Here is a 26,616-nt window from a genome sequence, read left to right on the forward strand (position 1 = left end):
CATACAGCTACCATTGCTATATGGGTTGTCCAACGGTCCAACCTTGTTCATACAGCCACCATTGATCTATGGGATGTCACACGGTCCAACCTTGTTCACACAGCCACCATTGATTTATGGCTTTTTCCTCAGTCCAACCCTGTTCATACAACTACCTTTGCTCTATGGCTTGTCCCTCAGGCCAACCTTGTTCATACAGCTACCATTGCTATATGGGTTGTCCAACGGTCCAACCTTGTTCATACAGCCACCATTGATCTATGGCTTGTCCCACAGTCCAACCTTGTTCATACAGCCATCTTTGATCTATGGGGTGTCCCACAGTCCAACCTTGTTCATCCATGGCCAGCTACCAGTAATTTAGGGGTAGTCCTACTATCCAGCCTCGTTACTCTAGCCATCTTGATCCAGACTCTATTAATCCAGAGGATATATTACACAGTCCAACTTTGTTCATCCATGGCTAGCTACCAGAAATTAAGGGGTTGTCCAACGGTCTAACCTTGTTCATAAAGCCATCTTTGATCTATGGGTTGTCACATGGTCCAACCTTGTTCATCTATGGCCAGCTACCAGTAATTTAGGGGTTGTCCCACAGTCCAGCCTTGTTCCTACAGCCATCTTTGATCTATGGGTTGTCCCTCAGTACAACCTCGTTCATACAGCTACCATTGCTCTATGGGTTGTCCCATGGTGTAACCTTATTCAGACAGCCCCCTTTGATCTATGCCTTGTCCCTCAGTCCAACCTTGTTCATACAGCTTCCATTTCTCTATGGGGTGTCCCATGGTGTAACCTTATTCAGACAGCCCCCTTTGATCTATGCCTTGTCCCTCAGTCCAACCTTGTTCATACAGCTTCCATTTCTCTATGGGGTGTCCCATGGTGTAACCTTATTCAGACAGCCACCATTGATCTATGGCTTGTCCCTCAGTCCAACCCTGTTCATACAGCTACCTTTGCTCTATGGCTTGTTCCTCAGTCCAACCTTGTTCATACAGCTACCATTGCTATATGGGTTGTCCAACGGTCCAACCTTGTTCATACAGCCACCATTGATCTATGGGTTGTACCACGGTCCAACCTTGTTCACACAGCCACCATTGATTTATGGCTTGTCCCTAAGTCCAACCCTGTTCATACAGCTACCTTTGCTCTATGGCTTTTCCCTCAGTCCAACCTTGTTTATACAGCTACCATTGCTCTATGGGGTGTCCCATGGTGTAACCTTATTCAGACAGCCCCCTTTGATCTATGCCTTGTCCCTCAGTCCAACCTTGTTCATACAGCTGCCATTGCTCTATGGGTTGTCCCATGGTGTAGCCTTATTCAGACAGCCACCATTGATCTATGGCTTGTTCCTCAGTCCAACCCTGTTCATACAGCTACCTTTGCTCTATGGCTTGTCCCTCAGTCCAACCCTGTTCATACAGATACCTTTGCTCTATGGCTTGTCCCTCAGTCCAACCTTGTTTATACAGCTACCATTGCTCTATGGGGTGTCCCATGGTGTAACCTTATTCAGACAGCCCCCTTTGATCTATGCCTTGTCCCTCAGTCCAACCTTGTTCATACAGCTTCCATTTCTCTATGGGGTGTCCCATGGTGTAACCTTATTCAGACAGCCCCCTTTGATCTATGCCTTGTCCCTCAGTCCAACCTTGTTCATACAGCTTCCATTTCTCTATGGGGTGTCCCATGGTGTAACCTTATTCAGACAGCCACCATTGATCTATGGCTTTTCCCTCAGTCCAACCCTGTTCATACAGCTACCATTGCTCTATGGGTTGTCCCACGGTCCAACCTTGTTCATCCATGGCCAGCTACCAGTAATTTAGGGGTAGTCCTACTATCCAGCCTCGTTACTCTAGCCATCTTGATCCAGACTCTATTAATCCAGAGGATATATTACACTCCAACCAGTGGTTATGGGATGTATTTACCTTTTTTGTTCAAAACGTTTCCTGTAATCCAGTCACTTTTACTGGGGAAAGAAATGTCTGGATTAACAAGGCTCATTTACAGCATTATCAGTCGTCACTGGTGTGAGTCTGATAGACATTCATGGCTGTCAGTACCACCTTTATCAAATGAAACTCTAGTCATACCAGCTTTACAAATATTTAAATAAAGACAAACATATATGTTATTGATGCTTATATCATGCCAAGGAAGTTGTTTTTTCACTTGTGTATGGCAAGCAGACGTTGCTGTGTAGTGCTTAATATTTTCAAGTTATTTACTAGATATTTATATCTACATATTTTTGATGAAGTGCTGTCAAATTGTTAAGTCTATTTAATGTGTGATTCTACATTGTTTTCTTTTTTATATGTTCAAACCTCAAATAACTTCAACAACAAGAAGCCTATAGCTAGAGTCATGTTTATGTGATATTTGGATGACTACATGTAAGTACAATATTTACTCAGTCACCTTCTTCAGCCAAATGACAGGTAAAGTGTACGTATACAAAGAGTGATATCTGGTATGAGCACTCAGGAGAGTAAACAAACAATTTGAAAGTAAGTGAAAGGACAAAAGAGACCCATCGAGGATATTAGAACCAAATGATAAGTCAGATGCGGTCATGCACTCGAGCTCCTTGTTTAAATGGGTTATCTGAAACCATCCAATCGCAGTCATGGCATAGCAACATAACAGTGATGAAACCCTACAAAACATCCAAAAATATCATAGTATACTAATATCCTACGACTAAAACATGTACATTCTAAGGATCCGGAGGAAACGCATAAAGAAATGTTGCAGAATGCATGTACAAAATTGGATGCATATATATAACTGCAGTGTAACAAATATAAGACCCTGGAATGTGGTTTGGGGACTTGATGAACACTAGTTATAGACATGAAAACCCCAAAAGGAAAAAAATCACCAGATTAGAAAGGAAGCAATTCGAGTCCTATATCAATAAATTGGTAGTCGCGATCATGCCTCACTGCAAAATTATTTTATTGACCGGGATATTCCAAAGTAGTGGACAAGGAGAGCGAAGTACGGTAGTGGACAAGGAGAGCAAAGTACGGTAGTGGACAAGGAGAGCAAAGTACGGTAGTGGACAAGGAGAGCAAAGTACGGTAGTGGACAAGGAGAGCAAAGTACGGTAGTGGACAAGGAGAGCAAAGTACGGTAGTGGACAAGGAGAGCAAAGTACGGTAGTGGACAAGGAGAGCAAAGTACGGTAGTGGACAAGGAGAGCAAAGTACGGTAGTGGACAAGGAGAGCAAAGTACGGTAGTGGACAAGGAGAGCGAAGTACAAAACAATTTAAATATATTATCATAGTGATAAAAATGTCAGATATATTTGAATGGTTATCCTATGTGAACCTGTATATGATTTGTATTTAACAACCTGATGAAAATGTTTCAAAGTATGCACAAAGGTTGATTATTCAATTCTTTTTTAAATTTTATTTTTACCTATATTCTATGCATTCCTTTGTCAAGTATCGGTACAAGTCCACCTCATGTTGGACACAAGCAATCTCTGTCCTATATTTACCACTATTCAGTTAGCAATTCAGAGATACTGTATAAGGAAATGTCACTCTGAGTCCCAATATCTCGGTCTCCTGGCCTTTTTCAAGGCAGGATATACACAGACCTCTATAAGAAACCTACAGACAAGCAGCTCCATGTCAGGAATGACTTGTCACCTGGCTCACACTAAATGTTTGTCTTTGAAGAAGGCCAGGAGGCTGAAATGTTCTATATTTTTGCCCGATTGAAATCATCTGTTGTTTTTTATAAGAGGTACTGAAATTTCTTGTATGTTGTCAGTCAAGTTTTATAACCTGGTGATCATGCAGTTCTTTTGTGAGAGTTGTTTATTTTTCAATTTTAATTGTGGTGTTATTTACTTTTAATGATATATCTTAATTTACCAAATACTGTGATTGAAGTATGACCATGACTTATATTCATGTATGTCATTGTTACAAGAATTTGTGTGACTGTAATTTATAATGTATGGTATCTATTGTACCTTAAATTGTGAATGTTATGTTTCTCCATACCTGTACAGTATAAATTTATAACTTATGGTATCTATTGTGCCTTTAGTTGTGAATTTTATGTTTCTCCATACCTGTACAGTATAAATTTATAATGTGTGGTATCTATTGTACCTTTCACTGTGAATGTTATGTTTCCCCATACCTGTACAGTATAAATTTATAACTTATGGTATCTATTGTACCTTTAGTTGGGAATGTTATGTTTCTCTATACCTGTACAGTATAAATTTATAATGTATGGTATCTATTGTACCTTTAATTGTGAATGTTATGTTTCTCCATACCTGTACAGTATACTGACTTACTTTGCCATTGATGTCTTCAGTGTATCTACATAATTTATGTAGATGATTTATTTACATATGATATGTATATAAGCTTCACATGATAAACAAAAGTTGTTTTATATATTGTCAAGATAAAGATGTGGGTATAGGCTCAGCCTTATTAGTAGCAAACAGATAAGACATATATATTTATATTACCAAGAAGTGCTTTTTACCAATAATTTCATAGGAATAACATGATCTATTTCTCCCATAACTGATACATGTTCATTAACTTTCTGATTGATGTAGAAAACTGACAAGGTTTTGATTAAACTTATGTTACCCACATGTTGTTGACTGACTACACCAGTTCACAATATATTATAATGATGTGTGACCTTGATGATTAGAGCCTTAGATCCCAGTGTCCAAGAGCAAAAAGATGGCTTCTGGACATTTATGAGAGGAATGTGTCCTCAATGTCTCTTAATACTTATGGTTGTATCATTATATATAAGTGACTTAAGTCATCAGATTTTAACCAGTCCTAGTTGACATTCATTGAGGGCTATTGTTTTTAAATATATACCTCACCCATGGATGTGAAATAAAATCACCAACGTTTCAGGACATATCTTGCAAAAAATCTCCAAAGTTCTTGGTCATACCTTAAAAGAAGCAAGTTTCAGGTCTTGGGTTGCAAAATGAAATTGTACAGGTCTTTTTCAATATGTGATGACTGGGAATGGAGTATGTATGTCTTTAAAAGAAAAAGTCCTTAGCTATTATCAACAATGTCATGTTTCTGGCTCTGTGATCTTTTTATGAAATTTGATGCACCCACATCTTGCATGATACCATGGTTACATTTAATTTTTCATTTATGTATATTTATCCTTTTAGGAAAGAAATTATAGCTTCACTAATATGTTGGGATAGAGACGTTGGTTACTAATACGTCTATCATGGAATGTTGTCAGCCTAATTAATGTAAGTAATTAGGTAGATAAACTTCACTTTAAACAAACAAAAAACAGGAGAGAATCAGCCACTGTATCCAGGTGTCCATAGCTCTAATCTTCCCCTTGCATTATGTAAACTTCACTTTAGTCAAGATTATTAATTGTAATTTTTCTCTTTACTAACATACACATCTTGTCAAGAAAAGTAGAATTTTAATCATGTGAGCCCTATGTTTGTTATTGTGATATTGATGATAAATAGTATTTTTGATAGGTAATCATACAGCACCGGATATTTTATTAAATGTATGACTATTGCTCAAAGATTGCTTTTAAAAGTAGTAAAGGGAAAAATAACTTGCCAATGATAAATATATATATCTGTGATGTAAACGTGATATACTGTATACCGGGGAACTTTGGAGTGTTCGAATATTTGCCCTTAAAGGGAATAATCCATATTTGCTTAGTGTTACTTTTACACTACTAATGTATTTATCATATATGTGAGAGAATGTGTACTAATATCTGCTGCCATGATAAACTCGCCATCATATACAGAGGTTGTAAAAAGGTTTAAGTTAAACTACAGCAAAACATTCCCACCTGTACAGTCAACTCTTATTTCAACCATTATATAACGGTTATTACTGAAAATATAACATCCAAGAGGTTATTTGTAAATAAAATGTAATATATCAGTACATATCAGTTTGAAGCATCAGTGCCATATTTATATTCATACATGTACTTGTTATATAGCTTAGTACAAACTGTACTATTAGTGTATCTCCTTTTCTCAGTCATGTTTTAATATTTCTGACAGGTTTATTTGTGTTGTTGTCTTTATTGTTTACAAGTTACTGTAATACATTTTATAGCTTTCCAGTTTTCCATTTTATATGTTTTTGTTGCCGTTGGAAGATGTCCATCTTTGAAGCATTTATTTTATTCTTAACAATGCCTGTTTTGTATACCCCTGTAAAGCAGAATTTTACCCACTGGAATCAAACTGTTTATCTGTGTATCTGAATTGTCCGTCCATCTGCATGTCGGTTTATGTCTGTTGATGAGAAGGAATTTGAACAAGTTCTCAAAGCCCATTTCAAAAAACCTTTTTATAATTACCAGATCTGTATATCATTGATGTACACCTCATATTTATTTTTCAGATTTGACTATTTTCCCCCAAACTATTGTCCTTTTTGTACTTTGAAAAAAAACAGCACTATCTTGCCAATTTCAATGAAACTAAATGTGAGTGATATAAGGTACTAAGAGACAAGCATTACATTGAACTGGCAGCTTTCGAATTACGAGATTCACAATATAAACTGCTGTATATTTCGCCTCTGAATGGTTGAGAAATCTACTGCTATAACTTAGATAATATTGACCTTAGCTGTTAATAGGACATAAAACACAAACAAACCAACTGCTATAACTCATGTTTTGTGGGCTGCCTAGCATTGCAGGGTGATACATAGGAGGTTTACTTCACATCAGACAGCATACTTTTTCAGTTTAAAAGACAGCTGTCATGTCCTAGTTCCCATAGGCCAAGACAATCACATTATAACTAGTTATATTTTGGCAACTCTGTTTTATTCTTTGTGAGAAATATACTTTCTGTCCAATGACCAGTGATTTTCCCATATGTTTGTTATACTCAAATAACCATGTACACTTGTGTGGCGATTTGGCTGGGTTTTTTCTGATTTATTTCATGTACCGACATTTTTTTTAAATATAAATGTTATCTATATATAGTTACCTGGTGCTGATTGAATGTGTTTGGTCTTTTGATAGCTATGGAGATTACATGTGTTTTCTCCTCGTCCAACTGGGGAGCCTAAGGCCATCCTAAAACAATGTCTTCCAGCATAATTCTTAGTAGATAATTCTGTCTGAATTCAATCTACATGTACGATTGATTTGTCATCATAAAGTTCAAATTAATTTAAGCTTAATAAACCCCTATGATATGGTCACCCAAAATACCTGCTTTGCATTTAAAAGACCCTTACTAAACATCAGCATTTATAGATATGTTATTTGGATATAATTAATAAACTTCCACTTTAATTTGGTTATTAAAATGATACATAAAGTAACTTTAGATTGTAAAATTGGTATTATATGAGGCTGATATCTTTGTAATTTCTCATTTACTAAAGCAGCTATCTAGTGGAGAGGAATATTAAAATATTTGTTGCCTTGCAAAATTACTTTAGTCATAGTAAAATTCATCAGTAATAATTAGCAGTTCACTTGATCAAGATAATAAATGAACTTAAGATAATTTGTCATTTTATAACATTTGTTGTTGTTATAAATGCACTTGACTTAAACATTGTAACAAAAAGTTCAGTATACGTACACTGTACCCAATGCATATAAAGAAAATGGGGGGTTGCTATTACCAGGCATGGGCTTATCACCGACAAAATTCGGTATATTGTCCTTGTTTAAGAGATAAACATGTTCCTTTGTTTTTGGTGCATTCCGATGTTGAACCTTAATATAAAGAGTTTCTGATGTTAGTATCTACCATAGTAATCAATAGATTTATAGCAAATAAGTAACTTGCCATAATTGGCCTTCACAGGTGCATCACTTATGGATATAAGCGTAGGAGTCAATCGCAACAAGCTCAGGATAAGTTGAATCTTATTTATTGGGTATGTCTTCTTATGGATATATATACACAAATTGTGTATTGTACTTTAGAATACCTACTACCAGTACTTTAATTGGTATCAACATTTCCTGTGCGAAAAATCTCTCTTGCTATGTAAGAGCTGAAGTAAACACTCCAATATGCCGAGTGAATAAAACTAATACATCAGCTCCATATTGGATATAAAATCTGATACAAAACTGTATAGCCAAATACAATGATGAATCTGATGTGACTGAATAATACGGGTAAGTAAGGATCCATGGAGCTTATGACAGTTTTATTTATTGTATTTTTAGTGAAATGTAAGGTCAAATTACTGTATTGAAGATGAAGTAAATATGATATTCACTCTTGTTAAGTTATTATTTGAATATTTTTCAATATAAAGTTGAAATGCAATTAACTGTGATGTTGTAATCAAAACAATACGATTATTTTTGATAGGGCACTAGCAATCTGATCCTTCTTTTTAGAAAATGTGCTTAATAGAAATTTCAATGGATTCCTATTGTTTATCACTTGTATGCCACATTTCAAAACATTTTCGTTTGTGCTTCGTACTATATCCCACTCAGAAAAATATCTAAAACCATATTTATGCATCACTCGTAAATGATACATAATAATTTTCAGTGGAACCATTGAATGCGCTCTACTTATAATAAAAGATAAACACGTGTATATCATATAACAGACTTTATGAGATAGAAAATAGAATAAAATTAATTTCAGATTGTTCATATGTAATCTGTATATATATATACAAATGTCACCATGGTAAATTACTAGCCGCTTCATACCGACTCGGCTAGCTAGGGTGAATTTCTCTTTACCTTGTTAATACAGTTTAATAAGATGGAGTAAACCAGAGGTCCCGGGTTTGACTCCTAGCGGAGGCATTGGAAAAATAATAACCTCTGTTACATTAAGTATATGTGATTTGTTTTGTTAACATCAGAAGTCCTAGTGAATATTGTTAAATATGCATTGTAAAAAAGGAAAGCAAAGAGATTTTGAGCAGCTCCATGTGCTTTCACCATCATGAACCTCTGAAGAGGTGAAAGTAATAAGGGACAAGTTCAGCTAATATAAACCTCTGTTTTTCCTTTTCTGTATAGCGGGTATATATATGTCTATGTGTGTATGATCTTGATTTCTGTGTGTTGCAGCAAGCCAATATATATATATAGATGAATATGAATCAACCTTTTTTTGCAAATTTATACAAGAGGTCCAGAGGGCCCGTATCGCTCACCTGGATATCTACATTTGTAAGCAATCATGGAAAAATATTCTCCAAATAAGATCCAAGGGAATGGGCCAGACCCCAAATCCAATCCTTGTGGCATATCTGTATTAGATTTTTCATGCCCAGCAATTTTATGTATGGTTATTGGGCGTGGATCTCAACTGTTTCCAAGGTGAGACTCAGAAACTAGATCCCTAGGGTTGTGGCCAGAGCCCAGGATCAATTATAATAGCATGACTGCATTCGTCTTTTTATGCCAAACAATTATATATATAGTTTTGGGGTGGGGATCTTAACCGTTTCGAAGTTTTGACCCAGGGGTGGGCAGACCCCAGAGCCATCCTGGAAAGCATACAATTAATGTATGTGCATTCTTCTCCTTCTACTCAGCAATTGTATATATGGTGATAGGGCGGGGATCTCAACCATTTCCAAGTAATAAACTATTTTTGGCCCCACCCTTTAGCACGAGGGGTCAGCCCCACCACTTGTACAATATTGAATCCCCACCTCCCATGAATGCTTCCAACTAAACATGATTGATAAGTTAGTGCATATTTCTACAGAAGAAGTCGTTTATAGCAATATAGCAATTTTGAATCCCTGGACACTATCTAGGGATGCTTCCAGTCAAATATTGTTGACATCCATCTCTTAGTTCCAGAGAAGAAGTCGCTTAAAGCAATTTAGCAAAATAACCCTTTCGGGCCCCAACCCTCAACCCCCTGGGGGGTCAGACCCACCATTTGTACAATTTTAAATCCCCCCTACCTAGGGATGCTTCCAGTCAAATATGGTTGATATCCATCCCTTGGTTCCAAATAAGTCGCTTAAAGCAATTTAGCCAAATAACCCCTGGGGGGTCAGCTCCACCATTTGTACAATTTTGACTCCCCGCCTCCTATTAATGCTTCCAACCAAATATGATTGATATGCATTGCATAGTTCTACAGAAGTTGTTTATATCAATATAGCCAAATTGCCTCCTTTTTGCCCCGCCCCTCAGCTTCCTGTTGAATCAGCCTTAAAATTTGTACAATTTGGAATCCCCACCACATAGGAATGCTTCCAGTCAAATTTAGTTAAATTCCAATCAGTGGTTAAGAAGAAGAAGTCGTTTGAATGCGTTGTTGACGTACAGACGGACAACAGACGACAGACGCCACGGTATGGCATAAGCTCACCTTGGTCCTTAATTCGGGCCAGTTGAGCTAGTAATGTACCCTCTATAGAACCATAGAGAGAAGAAGTTTTTAATGGTATACACAACAATGAACATATACTTTTTTGTGTCCAGGCCCTTTGCTGTAGTGTGTCAATTTTGTTGTATTTTGTCTGAAATGAAAAGTACTTCAGACCTAGCTATCATATGTAGTGCTAATATAATCAATTTACCCAATAGGATTTATCAAAATTACCTAAGTCACTGTCATTGAAACACTTACAGCCTAGGTGAAAATATTTGCTGTTGACTTTTGAAGCAGTAAAGATTAACACCAAAATTGTTCCCTCTTATGCAATGCATCCCCCAAAAGGACATTAGACGGTCACTACATAACACCTCTCCACCAATTATTTCTGGAAACATTGGGTATATGTACAAAGTGTTTTTTTATTGTCAGATGTGTTACAAACTTGCCTGTCTTAAATGACTATAGGAGTGTGTGTACAGAATTATTGCATTTACTGATTTCATATAGAAATTAATAGTGGTAACCTCAGGGTCAAAAACACAATATAAGATGTGTTTTCATAGAGATGTGGAAATAGTATAGATAGTGTTTTTTAAGTTTTGTACACAAAAATTGCTTGAAAAAATGTTTTTTTGGGATGAATGATAATGTATGTGTTTGCAAGTGTCATTACAGTTATAATTTTGTATGCTGATGAAAACACAAGGTATATCTATGATCTGTGTCAAATAAAGGACGGATTAACCCTTTCACCCCTATGTAACTTTAGTAGACTCTACCATGCATTGATATGGATGAGTCCATTATGGTTACAGTGGTGAAAGGGTTAAGTAACACAACATGTCCAGACTCTATATATATTTTAAAGGTAATATTTAGTGCATATATAGTTGGTGCTTTGTTTGACAGTTAGTTGCTCATGATCCATTCAATGCTGCATAATTATTATTTAATTGTTTGACAACATGACAAAAATAATAAAATACCATTGCTATGATTTTATACTGGGAGTACATATAACGAAAGCAGTATCTTTAGTGATGGATATACCATAATATGTTTGGTAATTAAGTAAAAAAGTTCTCCTAGTTAAGGCTGGTTACATGTGTTTTATGTACAAGAGCGAAAGGTGATAATTTTCAAGCTGTGTAAGTTTTTGTTAATTTTGTATTTACTAAGTCGCCATAAAACATGCATAGGAAAACACACTTTGAAATTTATATTGCAGGAGTGATTCCAATGTTAAAATTACTACAAATACATATAGTACACAGAAACGCCCATTTCTACAAGATTGAAATACTCCAAAAGGTTTTCTGATATGTATAACGAAGTTGTAAAATAGAAGACAAAATGTATCATTAGTTATTTTGATGTGTTGTTTCATTTGTTGTGTGTAAATCAAATTGTTGCAAAGTATCCAAAACAGTTCACTTGTAATGTTGATGTAAACAAAAGTGTGAAGGCTACATCAAACAGACTAAGGTTTATAATTGTGTATTAAATGAAATAAATATATTTTTTTAAAGGAAGTGATTTTGTGTTTTCACCTTCAGTTGTCAGGGGTTAAGGTCACAGCTCTAACGAGACAGCTGAATTTGCCCTAAAGTTTTCATTCATGAGATTTATGGATCGAATCTAAAAGTTTCTATATATACATGTACAAACCATTTCAAACATGTCACATCTACAGAGCATTTGGTACACCTCTAGCCCCTCTTACAGAAGGAAAGGCCAGAGGAGTTTGGGATGATATTATCGAAATACACCAGGGAAAATGAACAGAAACACAATTAGAAAATTTTGGTCTACTACTGGAAATCAGAGTGTTGTAAAATTTTGCTATGTTGTTATTAGAAGGTAGGGAATCGCGCTGTTATCTGTGTCAATTCCATTAGTGGCGAGTGCATGTTAAATAACCGCATCAATTTGACATTGATCGCAGGAGTACCCCTATCAAAATAACAGTCATTTTGGACCCATCAATATTGTGGGTGCCCCCTCTTCCATTGTCAATGTAAGCTGAACTGTGTTAACCAGAGAATTCCCCCTATGTTTTATCCTCAAGTCAAACTCTTCCCATATATGTTCTATTGGGGAAAGGTCAGGGCTGTGTTGGAGTCATTCTAGCATTGGGGACATTGTTTGATGCCAGGTAATCATGGCAGGCACTCCCTACATGCGGCTATGCATTGTCCTGTAGGAGCACTCTACCAGAGGAACAACACGGTGTTAGCGCCGAGTCTCTGTTGTGTGCCGCCTAGAGATTTTCAACTAAAAGACCAGGGTACTCTGGCGCATATCATGTGCAATCCCTCCCAATACCATAAGTGATCCCCCTTTGAAGCATTTGTTTTCTATTACACAAGCATCTGAAAAGTGTTCATAGACATATCTGCAATGAAAATGATGCTTCTGCAACATTACCTTGAGAAGTGTCGGGCGTCATACAAATTGTGTGACTGTTTACCAAATGCACATGTTAGATTATGTAACGGGAAAGGAAAAATGCAGGGGCCAGGCAGGGGTTTAAACCCGGGACCCTCCAAACTCTAGATGGGCGTTCTACCAAAATTGCAATTGATCTACCTGGTAACTGACGATCAACCAAGTCTAGTTCCGCTACATTCCTCCTTCCTTTAACAAAGTCTCAAGACCCTATTATCTATACCACCTTTTGTTGGTTATTTCATTGGGCGCCAAATTTAACAGGAGAGAGAAAATGTGGGGCCAGACAGGGGTTCAAACCCGGGACCCTCCGAACTCTAGACAAACGCTCTACCAGTTTAGCTACCTAGTCGCTGACGATTGACCTAGTCCAGTTCTGCTACATTAATACACACTGTCTTTGCATCAATTAGAACACACCTGGGCTCATTTGTTGTTCTGGATGCTTCCCTTGTCATAAGGAAGTGGTCGTGCAATATTTCCCTATGATGTTGTTGTGTCACCACTCAATGGTGACTGCTTTGGGGATTTCTGATCTTTGCAACTTTCCTTGTAGCGGGGAGTCTTTGAATGGGACAGCAAATAGTTGATGGATGGACTCCAAATTGATAACTTTTAAAAGTCATGCCATTTTTTAAGGTTATAAGTACTTATAATATGCTTGAAATGATTAAAAAAAGAAGGATATGTGGAACACTCACTGAGAGAGATCTTGAAGCAATAAGCTTTATTCCGTATTCGGAATGTCCTGCCTTTTTCACTGTTTTCCCTTCAGTATATATCAATTATTTAGATCTAGAATGATTTAATAGTGAACAGTCAAAGAACTTATTGGCTCGCCGCTAATGAACAAAACACAACTGACTAGATAATGTAAAAAACAAATATTTAATTGTATACCAGATTAAATTGTTCATATAAAATACTAGTATCATTCAACAATAAATATTTAATATATATATCTCAACATCACAACAGGCTGCAGGAAACAGAACATGAGGTATTAGAAGAACAGAATTGTTCCAGATGCTGCCCTAAATTTAACAGCTGATATCCATCAAATTCCTATCATCCACACAAGAATTGGATAAATACACATACTTTGCATTCAATTATAACACAGCCACTTTTTACACTCAAACTGCATACCTAAATACAAATTTTTGGGATTTTGATTCTTAATTAAGACCAGAACATTGTCAAGTTCCATAATGAGCTCAAACAAATAGTCTTATACAAAGTCATTGCAGAGTAAAAGTCTCCATCTAGACAATTCCTCAGCAGCCTCTTTAGCATTGATGACAATACAGCTGCTCCTGTGACAGCCTTGGAACACATACATTAGATAGTTTCTGTAGCAAGTCCATAGAAATCACTTTTTCTTCTTCTGTGACCTTTCTATACATTCCCTGAAATCCTGTACTTGACCTTGACATTTTGTCCAGTCTTTGTTATCAAACATACACTCCTGAAAAAAGTAAAAAAATAAAATCATGAGGATCATTTAACAATCATACCTTATAATTATAGCTACTGTAGTCCAAATTAACTGACTATCTCTGTTAGAAAAAATTGTGATGGGGCCGGAGATGGTCGGAACATCCTCCGTAACTATGATGATATGAGTCTTTGGCAAAAGTACACCACTTGCATGTAACATATAGTAATGTACTGAAACCTAAAACAGTAGAGTGTAGTGTATCATTTTTTTTTCAGTATTTAAAGCCATTTAAAAATCTTCAAAATTTTTAGTAAAACCCGAAAAAATATTGTAGTGACATGATATTTCTTGACACTCATTTTTATGAGAACCCTTTCATCTCATGGGATTTTGCAATATTTTGGACTGAAGGAAAACAAACTTGTCGACAAAATAACACCTGTTTCAGAAATCTTTTAAGTATTTTTTTAAATGTTACCAGCTTGTTGAACTGTAGTACTCAGCTCTATGTCAAATTTGGTTATGTTTTGTGTCGATCATCAACCAGAGAGCTTTGGCATCAAGACTTTTAAAAGTTTTGGGATTTTGCAATGTCAATAATTTTCATCAAGGTACGTACCTTACAGAAACATAAAATTTGCTGTAAACTATTTTGTTTGCAAGAACTTGTTGCAAGTAGTTTACAGGTTGTTGCAGCTAGCTGCAAACTTGTTGCAAAGTTGCAAGGATATGTTCTTAGCCAAATTCTCAATACTAAATACAAGACTTTGCAGCAAATTGGTACTTTGTCAAAAACAGATAAAAAAAATCTATTGCTATATGATACATGCATACACATGTATTTTACAGTGTATTGTCGTTCAAAGTTGTTTCATATTGTATGCCAAACCATACATAAATATATCTTAGTTTTAATTACATTTATTGTCTAACCTGCTTATAGCAACCATTATCATGACCAAGAGACCTTAACGTGCTATAGACGCATGACAATGAAATTCAAATCTGCACATTGATGAAATAAATCTGTACTATCAATAGTATATAATGTACTAACTTTCCTTGGTATGTATTTGTTGCACAGTGGTATTGATCTGATGGATCTTCAAACACTCATTCAAAAAACACACATCACATAACTTAACATTTATGTCATCATTGCCCATTTTGATTACCTCAATCAATTTAACCATAAACTAGAACAAGAGGCCTAATGGGCCTGTATCGATCACCTGGTATTAATTTCACACTTGTAATCTTAAAAGTGGACTAAAATACAGCAACAGGCAGAATATCAGTGTTTGATTCATAAGCACCTATTAAAAGATTTAAACATATGATGCCTGTGACCTTGAATGTCGAACAAGGACATTAGGTTGAAAGTGGGTCAAGAACATTCATTTGAGCAAACTTGGTAGCCCTTCCTCCCAGCATGCTACAGGCCCAATATCAGTATCCTGGGCCGTTTGGTTATTGAGAAGAAGTGGTTTGAAGATTTTACGACATTTGACCCCTGTGACCTTGAAAGTGGGTCAAGGTCATTCATTTGAACAAACTTGGTAGCCCTTCATCCCAGCATTCTACAGGCCCAATATCAGTACCCTAGGCCTTTTGGTTATTGAGAAGAAGTTGTTTAAAGATTTTAAGACATTTGACCCCAGTGACCTTGAAAGTTCGTCAAGGTCATTCATTTGAACACACTTGGTAGCCCTTCATCCCGGCATGCTACAGGCCAAATATAATCAGCCTGGGCCGTTTTGGTTATTGAGAAGAAGTTGTTTAAAGATTTTAACATATTTGACCCCTGTGACCTTGAAAATTGATGAAGGTCATTTATTTGAACAAACTTGGTAGCCCTTCATCCAAGCACGCTTCTGGCCAAATATCATCACCCTAGGCCTTTTTGTTACTGAGAAGAAGTTGTTTAAATTAAAAAGTTGACGCCGGACGGCGGTCGCCGGACGGCGGTCGCCGGACCATGCCATAAGGTTAGCTAAAAATTAGCAAACCTTAAACAAGAGGTCCATAGGGTCTGTATAAATCACATGTTCACGTGTAAGTAATTGAGATTGAACGATAATAATGAAAGTCTATTATGTTATTGGATAATATATTGAAAGAACATTTGAGGGATTAGATTTATATATTTGCAAATATTTTACCCTAAAAGTAGGTAAAGGTAATATTTATGACTTTATTTATCAGGCAAAATTTTTGAATATTGTGATATATTAATAATTAATTTACTTTCTTTTTCATCAAAATAAATTGAATTCCCAGGTGTGTCAATAATTTATCCTTAGAGGAGGAAGGAAGAAGAGACTGATAAAAAAAATACATTTAAAATTGTAATAAAAGATTTTAATTTGATGAACATCTATGATCTTAATTAATGGCTATTTCCATAAACTACCAGGTACAGTAAGGGGTCAGCGTTGTGGTGAGCAGCTGCTGGCTTTAATCTATGGTGAAGATCAGGAACAGGAATTTTGTTAAATTTTATAATTTAAATTGAAGTGTGTTCTTTTCTGAAAATCAAAAACTATTTAGTTATTCAGTAAAATAGTTTGTTTTGAATTTAAACTCTTCTATAGATAGAAGATATATATTGCTACACAAATTTAGAATTTATTCAAAAATCCAATATAAACACCAGAAATGTAACCAAACAAAAACATGACCCTGCATTGTAAATGGAAGAAAGATATGGCCTGTAAACTCTAAAATGATTTGGACTACTTGTTATTTATAAACTTAATTTACCATTGCATTAGTATTATGCTATATGAATGATGTAGAATTTCAGGAACATGTTCAACTTTTGTAGAGAAAAATATGTATGATCATGCTCAAAGCAGCCAAACAGATATTTAGAACAAGCACATTTTAAAATGAAACTGAGTAAGATGATGTATACTACTGCAAATGACATGTACCTGTTATTTTTTTGTTATTTTTATCAAACTCATTTCTATTAGAAATACATTTTTGTTACAAGAAGTTGTTATTTTTTCCATTCCAGACTATACATGTTACAGTGGAATTTTGCAAAACAAAAACAACAAAAGAGTAGCACTGCTAACAAACCAGGAGATGAATTGTGAAAGATCAGCTATTCCATGACACAAAAAACAAGACCAAACATGGATTTTGCTAGTCCATCCGGGTGTTTTTTCAAGGTGGATTTTCTATATCTGGAAATCTGGCAGGACTCATGTAAATATTACGAGCCTTTTTCCCAGGCAAATTTCCATCAGTTCCAAGCGGAAACAGAAGATACCATTATGGAAAACAACTAAGCATTTTCCAGGCACTAAAATATCCACCTGTATTTTCGTGAAATTTCAATGCATATACCTTCTCTAGTCTGTGTCTGCTTTTTTCTACAGGATCTTAATAGTTTTAAATAAGTTGTTGAATTATTCATTAAAACCCAGTTAATTATTTTATGTCTCTTGTTTTATTGATAGTAAATGTTTGCAGCAAAGTTGCAGCAACTGTTTGCTGCAAAGTTGCTGCAAATATTTGCAAGAAAACAAATTTGTATACAAATTCCGAATATATGCGGCAAATTTGCCACAAATAGTCGCTGCAACATAAACATTGCCGCAAATATTTGCTGCAACATTGCTGCAAATATTTGCAAGAGGCCTCTAATTTCCATAAGGGTAGGCAGAAAATATGGTGGATTAATTGTAGCCCGAGTTTCCTCTGGCTCCAATACCAGACTTGAGACATTCTGACATCATCTGTCAAAATGTCTCAAGTCTGGTGTTGGAGCCAGAGTAGCTGTGATAACGTAGCTTATGACGACAAGACTTTTTTTATATATATTGCGTCCAGGGTAGAGAAGGCCGGGTATTAATCTTGTCGTTAATTTGGTGTGTGTTTACACAACATCACAACATGTAGTTGAGTACTGCTCTAAGGTCCCAAAATCTATAAGAATATGCAGAGGAAATCACTCACATGTTATCAGATGATTGTCAGGATGTTAAGAGACTACGCCAAGATGTCACATTAGTGTTGTCGGCGCGGTTAGCGGTCTAAGGGAGATAACTCTCCCCAAAATTCACCACAATATTAGTACTAGAGCCAGAGGAAAATGGGGTTATAGGTTTATAGGAAAATGGCCTAGTAATACATCACCAAATTCGGGTGGAGGTCTTTTGTGTAATCTCATAAATATTTTGGGATTTCTGGGCCTTATCGGTAACCATTTACTTTATTGTCTGAAAATGACCACACCGCATCCTTAATTATTTTTCAAGTCTGGGAGGCCTTCTGTTTACGAGGAACGGCCGATCTATTTACCTATTGCATTTTTAAGGCTGGTGGATCTGCACATAGTAATGCTCTTTATGAACATTATTGGCAGTGATATCAACAAAGCATTTGTTATATTAGGCTACTGGACCTTGATCAGTTCCATTTTCATAGAAAATGACTTTTCATAAGCCATGATCAAATCGATAGGCACACGATAGAAGAAGGCAGACCAATTTACGTAAGTGGGAAAACAAAACAATACACATTTTACCTGTACTGCATAATGTTGATCAAGGCATCCAGCTTTCTTCAACATTTTTTCAACGGGGTCATCGTCATCGTCTTCTTCATTTTTTGGTTTTCTAGATCTGTCGTGCCCTGACATCGTGTTACCGTTGCTCTGAGACGCCATCTTGTTTAATGTCGCTTGTAACGTTAAAAATAATTAAGGACATAATGAAAAGCTATATATTGATTTATTATTGGACCATAATTTAATCAATCTTATTTAATTATTGTTGTGATCAAAGGAAATGTTCTTTATGATACGATAGCTGACCTTTATTTCTAACAAATACACTTGTAGATGATATAAGCGAATTGATCACAAAGTGAAAGTAGACCAAGAAGTCTGACACATGATGCAATAAATTAAATGTGATGTTACGTGAATTATGGCTACAGAGTCTGTCATCGGTGCCATCAAGGCGAGGATGGTATTACAACAATGCCTTTCTGCCAGACTTCAGGTCGAACCCGGTACCGAGTGTGAGGAAGCGAAATATGTCGAGGTAAACAGCCGCCCAGTACTACACTGCATAGATAATAAGTTATTGTCTTCGATCATTAACAGCTCACCTATAATAACTAAGGACAGTCATTCTACAAGGAGTGTGTTCATATCTGGCCCCAACCAGTGGGACTTAAACCAGTGTAAATGGCTAAGGAATATGAAGGGAAGTACTGCCTTATTGTCAAGTGTAACGTTCCGGGGTCCGTACCCTAGTCACTTCTAAGGATCCCTGTGCTGTAAGCTTAATTATAACTATACTACAGTTGCAAATATATACAAATATGTGTTACTACCTTGTAACCAGCATACCTATTACCTAATGCTTAATACATGATATGAACAGAATAATTACTGCACGACTATAGAACTATTACCAAAGCTATCTGCTCGGTATCAATATAACACACTACACACACTACCGTACAATCCAGGCAGTACACAACTCGACTACCTAGTCGCGGCTAGCCCTAGTCACTATAGTTGCCCTATAGTCAGCTACCTAGCTATATGACCTAGTCGCGCCGATCACGACAGCCTTATACTAGTATACAACTACGGCACTCTCTAATGACCACGACTATCCCTAGTCACGACTAGCTCTAACGACTATACCTAGTCACGACTAGCCTGGTCGCGACTACCCCTAGTCACGACTAGCACCAACGACTATACCTAGTCACGACTAGCCTAGTCGCGACTAGCACTGCACAGCCTATGCCCGTGATACCTTCTGTCTAACAGTATCTCGCTACAGCACTCAATCGTTTATTTAATATATCTTCCAGGCAGTGTGTGGATCAAGGCAAGACTTACTCAGTCACTTCTATCTTTCCAACACAAAGCCGGTCTCGCATATATTAGGTACTTGCGATCTTTCACTGCTGTACACACGCCGAGATCAGAACAGAACTGGGCTGATTGTCGCTGGATTCTGCCTATTTATACCCTCTTGCTATCCTAGCGACACCTAGCGGTGAGTGAGGTATAATCACCTGTACGTTTTGATTGTACCTCGAAAACTATCTGTCTTCTAAGCGTTCGAATTACGGAGACATAACACAAATTATTAACGCCAACAGATCAACGTATCTAACCTGAATAATATGCTAAATCAGCGAAGGTAGGATTACCATATGTACATTCATCACACAAGCTGAGTTTTTCCAGTGATGCGGTATAACCCGTGGACCCGCTCATTAGTTCAGCAAAGTCAAGCGTGGTCAGTAGTTGGGTTGGTGACCGCCCGCACGTTACATTTGGTGGCAGCATAGTTACTCTGTGTGATCATGGAAGACCAGTTCCCGGTGGTAAGGGAAGGTGCATAGATACACAGGGTGGACCTACATGTACGTACAGGATTTCCCAGGCCTAGTTTCAGGATGAGACTTCGTGGAGGGGGGAATAGGCTGTAACAGCTAAGGAATATGAAGGGTAAATACTGACTTATTGGCAAGCTAGCTTTTATAACCTGGTGACCCCCTCACTAGTTCAGCAACGTCGAGCGTGGTCAGTAGTCGGATGGGTGACCGCCCACATATTACAAATTGGGTCATAATATACTCAACTCTCCCCTCACCACTGTTCCGCCCCCCCCCTCCTCCTCCCCTTAGTAAAATGCATAGAGGTTAAAAGTTTAAATCAATTCTTTGCATCATGAATCATGCTGACTGAACTGTTTATAGTTGGTTCTTGAAATCAGGTAAAGGGTGACCGCTAGTGCATCAACAAAACCACACAGAGTTTATTTCTTCATTTGGAGTATACTCTCTTCTGTATAGAAGTCTGGTTAATAGTTACTTCTCCTATCAAGTTATGCATCTTTCCATGTTCATTGTCTTTTCATACACTTTGTGACCCAATCAATTGGACACAAATTTTGATGTTGTGCATTTGTCATACCTGGATGATAGCATTGGTAAGGTGAATGCTTTGCAATGTAAAGTATGTACCCTTCAGTTTTTATATTTTTGTTTCTGTTTTCAAACATTAAATTTCAATCCACTTATTATTCTGTGAAAATGCATTGCAACATGGGATTTTCATGGAATATCCTTTTGAAAATGGGGTGGTTTTTTTTTTAAATAGTTCACTATAATGATGACAGTGGTGACAATACAGTTAACATGTTGGTACATATTTCGTTTACCTTATTGTTGTTTTATTTTTATCTTTAGATAATACAAAATGTTGTTTATTTTGTACAGTTTAAATTAAGAACTCTTTGTCTGGCATGTCAAAATATATACTTAAAAACATCAGATTATATCAGTGCATCAGAATAGCCACATCACTAAACAGTTCTTTATTTACATATTTTCTATAGCAAACTCCTCTATTATCGTGTTTCTTCTATGGTCAAGTTATGCAATTTATATATTATTTATGTTGCAGATTGGGAAAGGCTTAATTATATATGTGTGTTTCATGAAAGGTGCCACAGAGGAAATGGTGCAAAAAATGGGTAAGAAATAGTTGCATATATTGCATTTATCAAATGTTATTTGTTGGAGGGGAATGTAACATGAAGCAAAATGCGACATAAAGTGGAATATGTCTTACATTGGTAATTTGGATATGGGAATACAGGAGTTGACATAACAACCTTACAGGAAGAGCCAAAGACATTGTACCTTTTTTGTCCAGAAGTCTCTATGTTTACTTTTTGTGCATATATCCATTGTATTGCCTATACAACTACTAATGTTATCCATGGCTAGTTTAAAATATGCTAAGGTAATGTCAATGAGAGACCAATCTTTAGTCTCTTATATTTTTATTGTAGTAAAAGTATGTGATCAAAAGGGGCACGTCAGCATTTGTCAAGAATAATGAATTAGCTCTATCACATGTCAAAAGATTGTCCATCATTGTCTTATTGCTATCACTGTGAGTTTGTAAAAATCATAATTACTGTACCCTTAAACTCATTCCAGTGAAGTGTGCACTGACTACGTGTTTGAGCCAATTAGAGGATCCATCAGCAACCAAACGGGTATCGGTATTGGACCTTCCTGGAGATGTGCTCATCATTCCTCAGGCTACACTGGGAGGAATCCCTAAAGGGAAATCAATGCAATATCACAAAAACATTGCCAAAGAGGACGGTAAAAAATTATATGCAAACTTTGTGTCTTTGTGCGAGGCCACATTACACATGTCAGAGAAAGCCAGAGAACAGGAAAAACAAGTTCGGGCAGGGACTTACGGAAACATACAGGTGTTCCGAACAGACACAAATGGACCATTTACTCATCTTCTCGAATTTTAGATGTTTTAAAAATAAAATATATCAAGAAATAAATTCTTCTTTTTCTCTGTATCTTGCACTTGAAAACATGTTAATAAGAAAGCCTTGGGAACACAAATAATCATCTTTGCAATCCAAGGCTTCTGCTTTAAATATATCTAGTCTACACCTTAGATTTCTCATATCCCTGTACATATACCTACTTGTGGATACAGATTCATGCATACCTGTGATCTTAATCAAATCAATCATTTTTATTTTATGGCCCTGAGACGTAAGTTCCTAGCATTAGCATGTGTCATGCTTGTGTTTGTCTTTTCCTGCCTAGTAAGCAGTTAATAGTTAAAGGGTGGGGATCTCAACCCTTTCAAAGTTATGCCCAAAGGACTAAAGATGAAATTCTTAGGATATAAGAGCTTTCATTATACAACATTACTCTCATGGCCTTCTTACATTGAATGCTAATTTATTAAAATACATTAAGCCCTTCAGGAGAAGTAGTCTTGAAGATTAATATTCCCATATCAGCAAACTGGACATCCTTTCTATTATGCAATACACATTTTATTCTATTTTCTCAAGGATGCATCATAGCAAAGGTGGGGTCAACATTCTGCCCCGACTTCAATTTCTATTATTTTTTAGCCATACCATACCTAGAAACATAAAAATGAACAATAACTGCAGATAACTGAAGTGGACCTGCACCAGGTTGAATGACGGGGGTATAAAACAAAATGACAGATAAATGTCACAGGCAAAGGTAACTTTGAAACTAAATTATGATAGTGTATAGTGTATAAACTTACTATTATTGGTATACTAAATATGTCATTGATGTACATGAAGTAAGTGTAGGGATACTTTTAGTAAGAACAACATGCAGAAATTTCACAAAATTTAAAATATATTTAATATTGTCAACAATATTGCCTATGTATAGTTACAATGGTAGTCTATATTTTAGGTGTCAGGTCGTTTCGGTAACAAGACGAAAGTCGTTTCGGGACTTTTTCCGGGTCGTTTCGGACATGTCAAAAGTCGTATCAGGATTTTTCATAAGTTTAAACAATCGATTGGATAGAAGTTATTATAACTTATCATAGCCTTCTCCCGTCATACATTTATACATTTACTATTGCATGATTTTAATAAAACATGAATATATATAATATTCTCACTGACATAAATACACAACATAAAAACATATCATTCAAAATATATACCTGGATTTGATAAATTGATTCATATGCCGAAAATATAGTCTACGTGTTTCACGTTTTTACTTTCGTGAAATTTTAATTTCAATATAGCAAAAATAAAATGCTTAAAACATCGTTAAAACCAATTAATGTCAATAATGGAGAATATAGTGAATTGAAAACATATTACATGTATTACAATATCAAACAAGGAACCTATCAATAACGAAAGAAATTGAATGTTGAATTTCATAAGTTCCTCTAGATCTGTATGTAATAATGAGATTAGTTTCACCACGGAATTAGATTCGTTATTTGTTATCTAAGTCCGTGGTTTCACCAGGTAACAATTAACACACTGTCAATCGGGTAAATGTTGGTAGGTATCCCCCTAAGCACTAGCAATCTGATAACACTAATGATCCCACGCACGGGTACGTAGGTCGTGACGCAGGTCATAGTCTAAAACCTACATGACTTTTTATGAAACGGGAGCGAAATGTTATTTATAAATGAAAATTAAGCCCCGAAAAATCATGTGTCATGTCCCGAAACGACTAGCATTCATATTTTATACCTATTTTAAAAACTCTCCATGTACATGTATATATTCTGTCTACAGAATTATTTTATGTAATATTAAAAACCGGTAAAATTCTTTTTTTAGCCTGCCAAACATGGCCATTATACAATTTCACGTGATCATGAAGATTTGATTATCATTGTTTATTATAGTAAATACCGATACATTTTCTGTTCATTTTTCGTATCATACCAAAACACTTCATTGTTACAAAAAACACCAAACTCCAATGGTTTCAGTACAGAGTTAATCACCATATTTTAACCACAAACCCTTTTCTCTTTAAAACATATCTAGTTATTTCTCCTCTCTGTACTCTATGCAACTCTAAAAATGAAACTATTATGCATATCCTGTGGGAATGTCAAGAAGTCCATAATTTACTAGATAGTCTAAGAATTCTACTAGATGCTCTTTTCATCCCATTTAATTACAATAAACAATCCTATATTTTTGGATTTTTATCTCAAAATTTCAATAACTGCAAAGTTGATAATGAAATTCTCCTTGTTATAAACAGTATATTTACAAAATGCGATGCTTTCACAACTCCCTCAACATCAATGGACTTATTAATGCATTAAAACAATTTTACGGCTTGCAAAACATAATTGGTTACAGCAATGGGGAAGCTGCCAGGAAATATTTTGAAAAAGATTGCCGAGTTGTAATTTTATAGTCTAGCTCTCTTCTCTTCAATGCCGTACAGTGCGAATAGTGCGTGCTCTCTCTCTCTCTCTCTCTCTCTCTCTCTCTCTCATAAAAGCATATCGCATGGCCATAAGTATTTTGTATGTACGAATGGGTACAGGCAAAAATGGTATATGGTTTAATGATGAATGTCAGTTAGGCAAAGGCTGTGTAATAGGTTTATATGTATGACGTGTAGTGAGTAGAGTAGTATGAAATCTGTAAGATGAGTGTTCTGTATTACCCATATTTTGCTGTCATAATTTACAGACTTGTATCTCATTATTTGTCAAGCGTATGTGTTTGAAAAATCTGAATAAAATTCTAAGTTATAAAAAAAAACACTTCATTACATTATGCCTGTTTTTAAGTTATGTGCAGCAGTGATAACTCATAAATATGTGTGACGGGGGGNTGCATGTGCATATTGGAGAATCTTTTAAATGGTCAAGAAAAAGGTCAGAGTTCAAATTGCTGGCTTCATTTCTAAGTTGACACATAATTATATTTATATTTCGACTGCCATCATTTGCAAACGTTTTTGTTGTAGCCGAGACAGTTTCATTATTTTTGAAGAGTAAAGCTTTAAATTGTGATAGAGAGTTTACATTGGATAAATCAAAATTAAGAGCGAATGAGTTGAATTCCCTAAATGTACTTGGAAAATAGCTACTATAATAGCTTACTGTTCTACATATTGGAGTGCTGAAATATCTAGTCGTCCTTAATGTATATCTTCCATTTTCATTGTGATATATAAATGGTTGCACTATATCTTTCAGATGTTGCGGGGGCATGCCATGAAGTATCTTAAACATTAATATTAATTTATGTTTTTGTCGTCTATCTGAGAGAGTCTCCCAGACAAGTTCTTTTTATAATTTATGATGAGATTTATCACAACGAAAATTTCTGTTCGTTGTAATGCGTAGTTCGAAAGTAGAATTCCAAGATGTTGAATTGTAGTCCAAATATAAATTTATTAAAATAACTTTCTCTAGGTCGGTGGGTGGTTTCTGGAGTATCCAAAAACACACCCGTACAGTCCGATGCCTAGCTCCTAACTGATTATCAAATATGTAGAACAGTGATACATTGACAATTAACACAATAAAGTTAACTTGATTGACAGCTGTCACTTATCTCTCTATTCTGACTGATGAGTACCCGAACAGGTAAGGCAATTAGCCTGTCCTTTGTCCGAGACTTAAGTGTCATACTTGGTAAGACCAGTTAATCTCATTACGTAACATCCAATACACATCCCTGCTTTAAGGCATAATGTATAAGATGGACACCAATATTACATGAGTTAATCTGATGACAATGAATCAAAGAACTACATTTACACATAGAGGTTTTCTTAAATGGTACAAATGTAATTAAATAGCTTTTAGGTATGAAATTGTTACTGAACGAAATTAAATGGCGAAAGTTTGTAAGAGGAAATCCAAAATAATGAATGAGATGAAATGTTAAATTAATGTTCATAAATAGAACTATTATCATAAAATTCTTTATGATAAGATACCTCTGCGCAATCCTG

The 26,616-nt window shown here is 35.9% G+C and overlaps 2 protein-coding genes across 2 annotated transcripts; one reads left to right on the top strand and one right to left on the bottom strand.

Annotated features, from left to right (window-relative positions):
* Positions 1-13,717: 13,717 nt before the first annotated feature.
* LOC110456483 (cytochrome c oxidase assembly factor 4 homolog, mitochondrial-like) lies at positions 13,718-18,981 on the bottom strand. The gene is made up of 2 exons (XM_021507267.1): positions 18,827-18,981; positions 13,718-14,313 (listed from the first exon to the last, which is right to left on the bottom strand). The coding sequence occupies exons 1-2, from the start codon at positions 18,965-18,967 to the stop codon at positions 14,218-14,220; spliced, it is 237 nt and encodes a 78-aa protein (XP_021362942.1). The 5' UTR covers positions 18,968-18,981; the 3' UTR covers positions 13,718-14,217.
* Positions 18,982-19,130: 149 nt separating this feature from the next.
* Positions 19,131-22,649, top strand: LOC110456482 (probable D-tyrosyl-tRNA(Tyr) deacylase 2). The gene is made up of 3 exons (XM_021507265.1): positions 19,131-19,346; positions 21,740-21,809; positions 22,282-22,649. The coding sequence occupies exons 1-3, from the start codon at positions 19,230-19,232 to the stop codon at positions 22,614-22,616; spliced, it is 522 nt and encodes a 173-aa protein (XP_021362940.1). The 5' UTR covers positions 19,131-19,229; the 3' UTR covers positions 22,617-22,649.
* Positions 22,650-26,616: the final 3,967 nt, after the last annotated feature.

Source organism: Mizuhopecten yessoensis, unplaced genomic scaffold (assembly GCF_002113885.1).
Source record: "Mizuhopecten yessoensis strain PY_sf001 unplaced genomic scaffold, ASM211388v2 scaffold8745, whole genome shotgun sequence".
Classification (NCBI taxonomy): domain Eukaryota; kingdom Metazoa; phylum Mollusca; class Bivalvia; order Pectinida; family Pectinidae; genus Mizuhopecten; species Mizuhopecten yessoensis.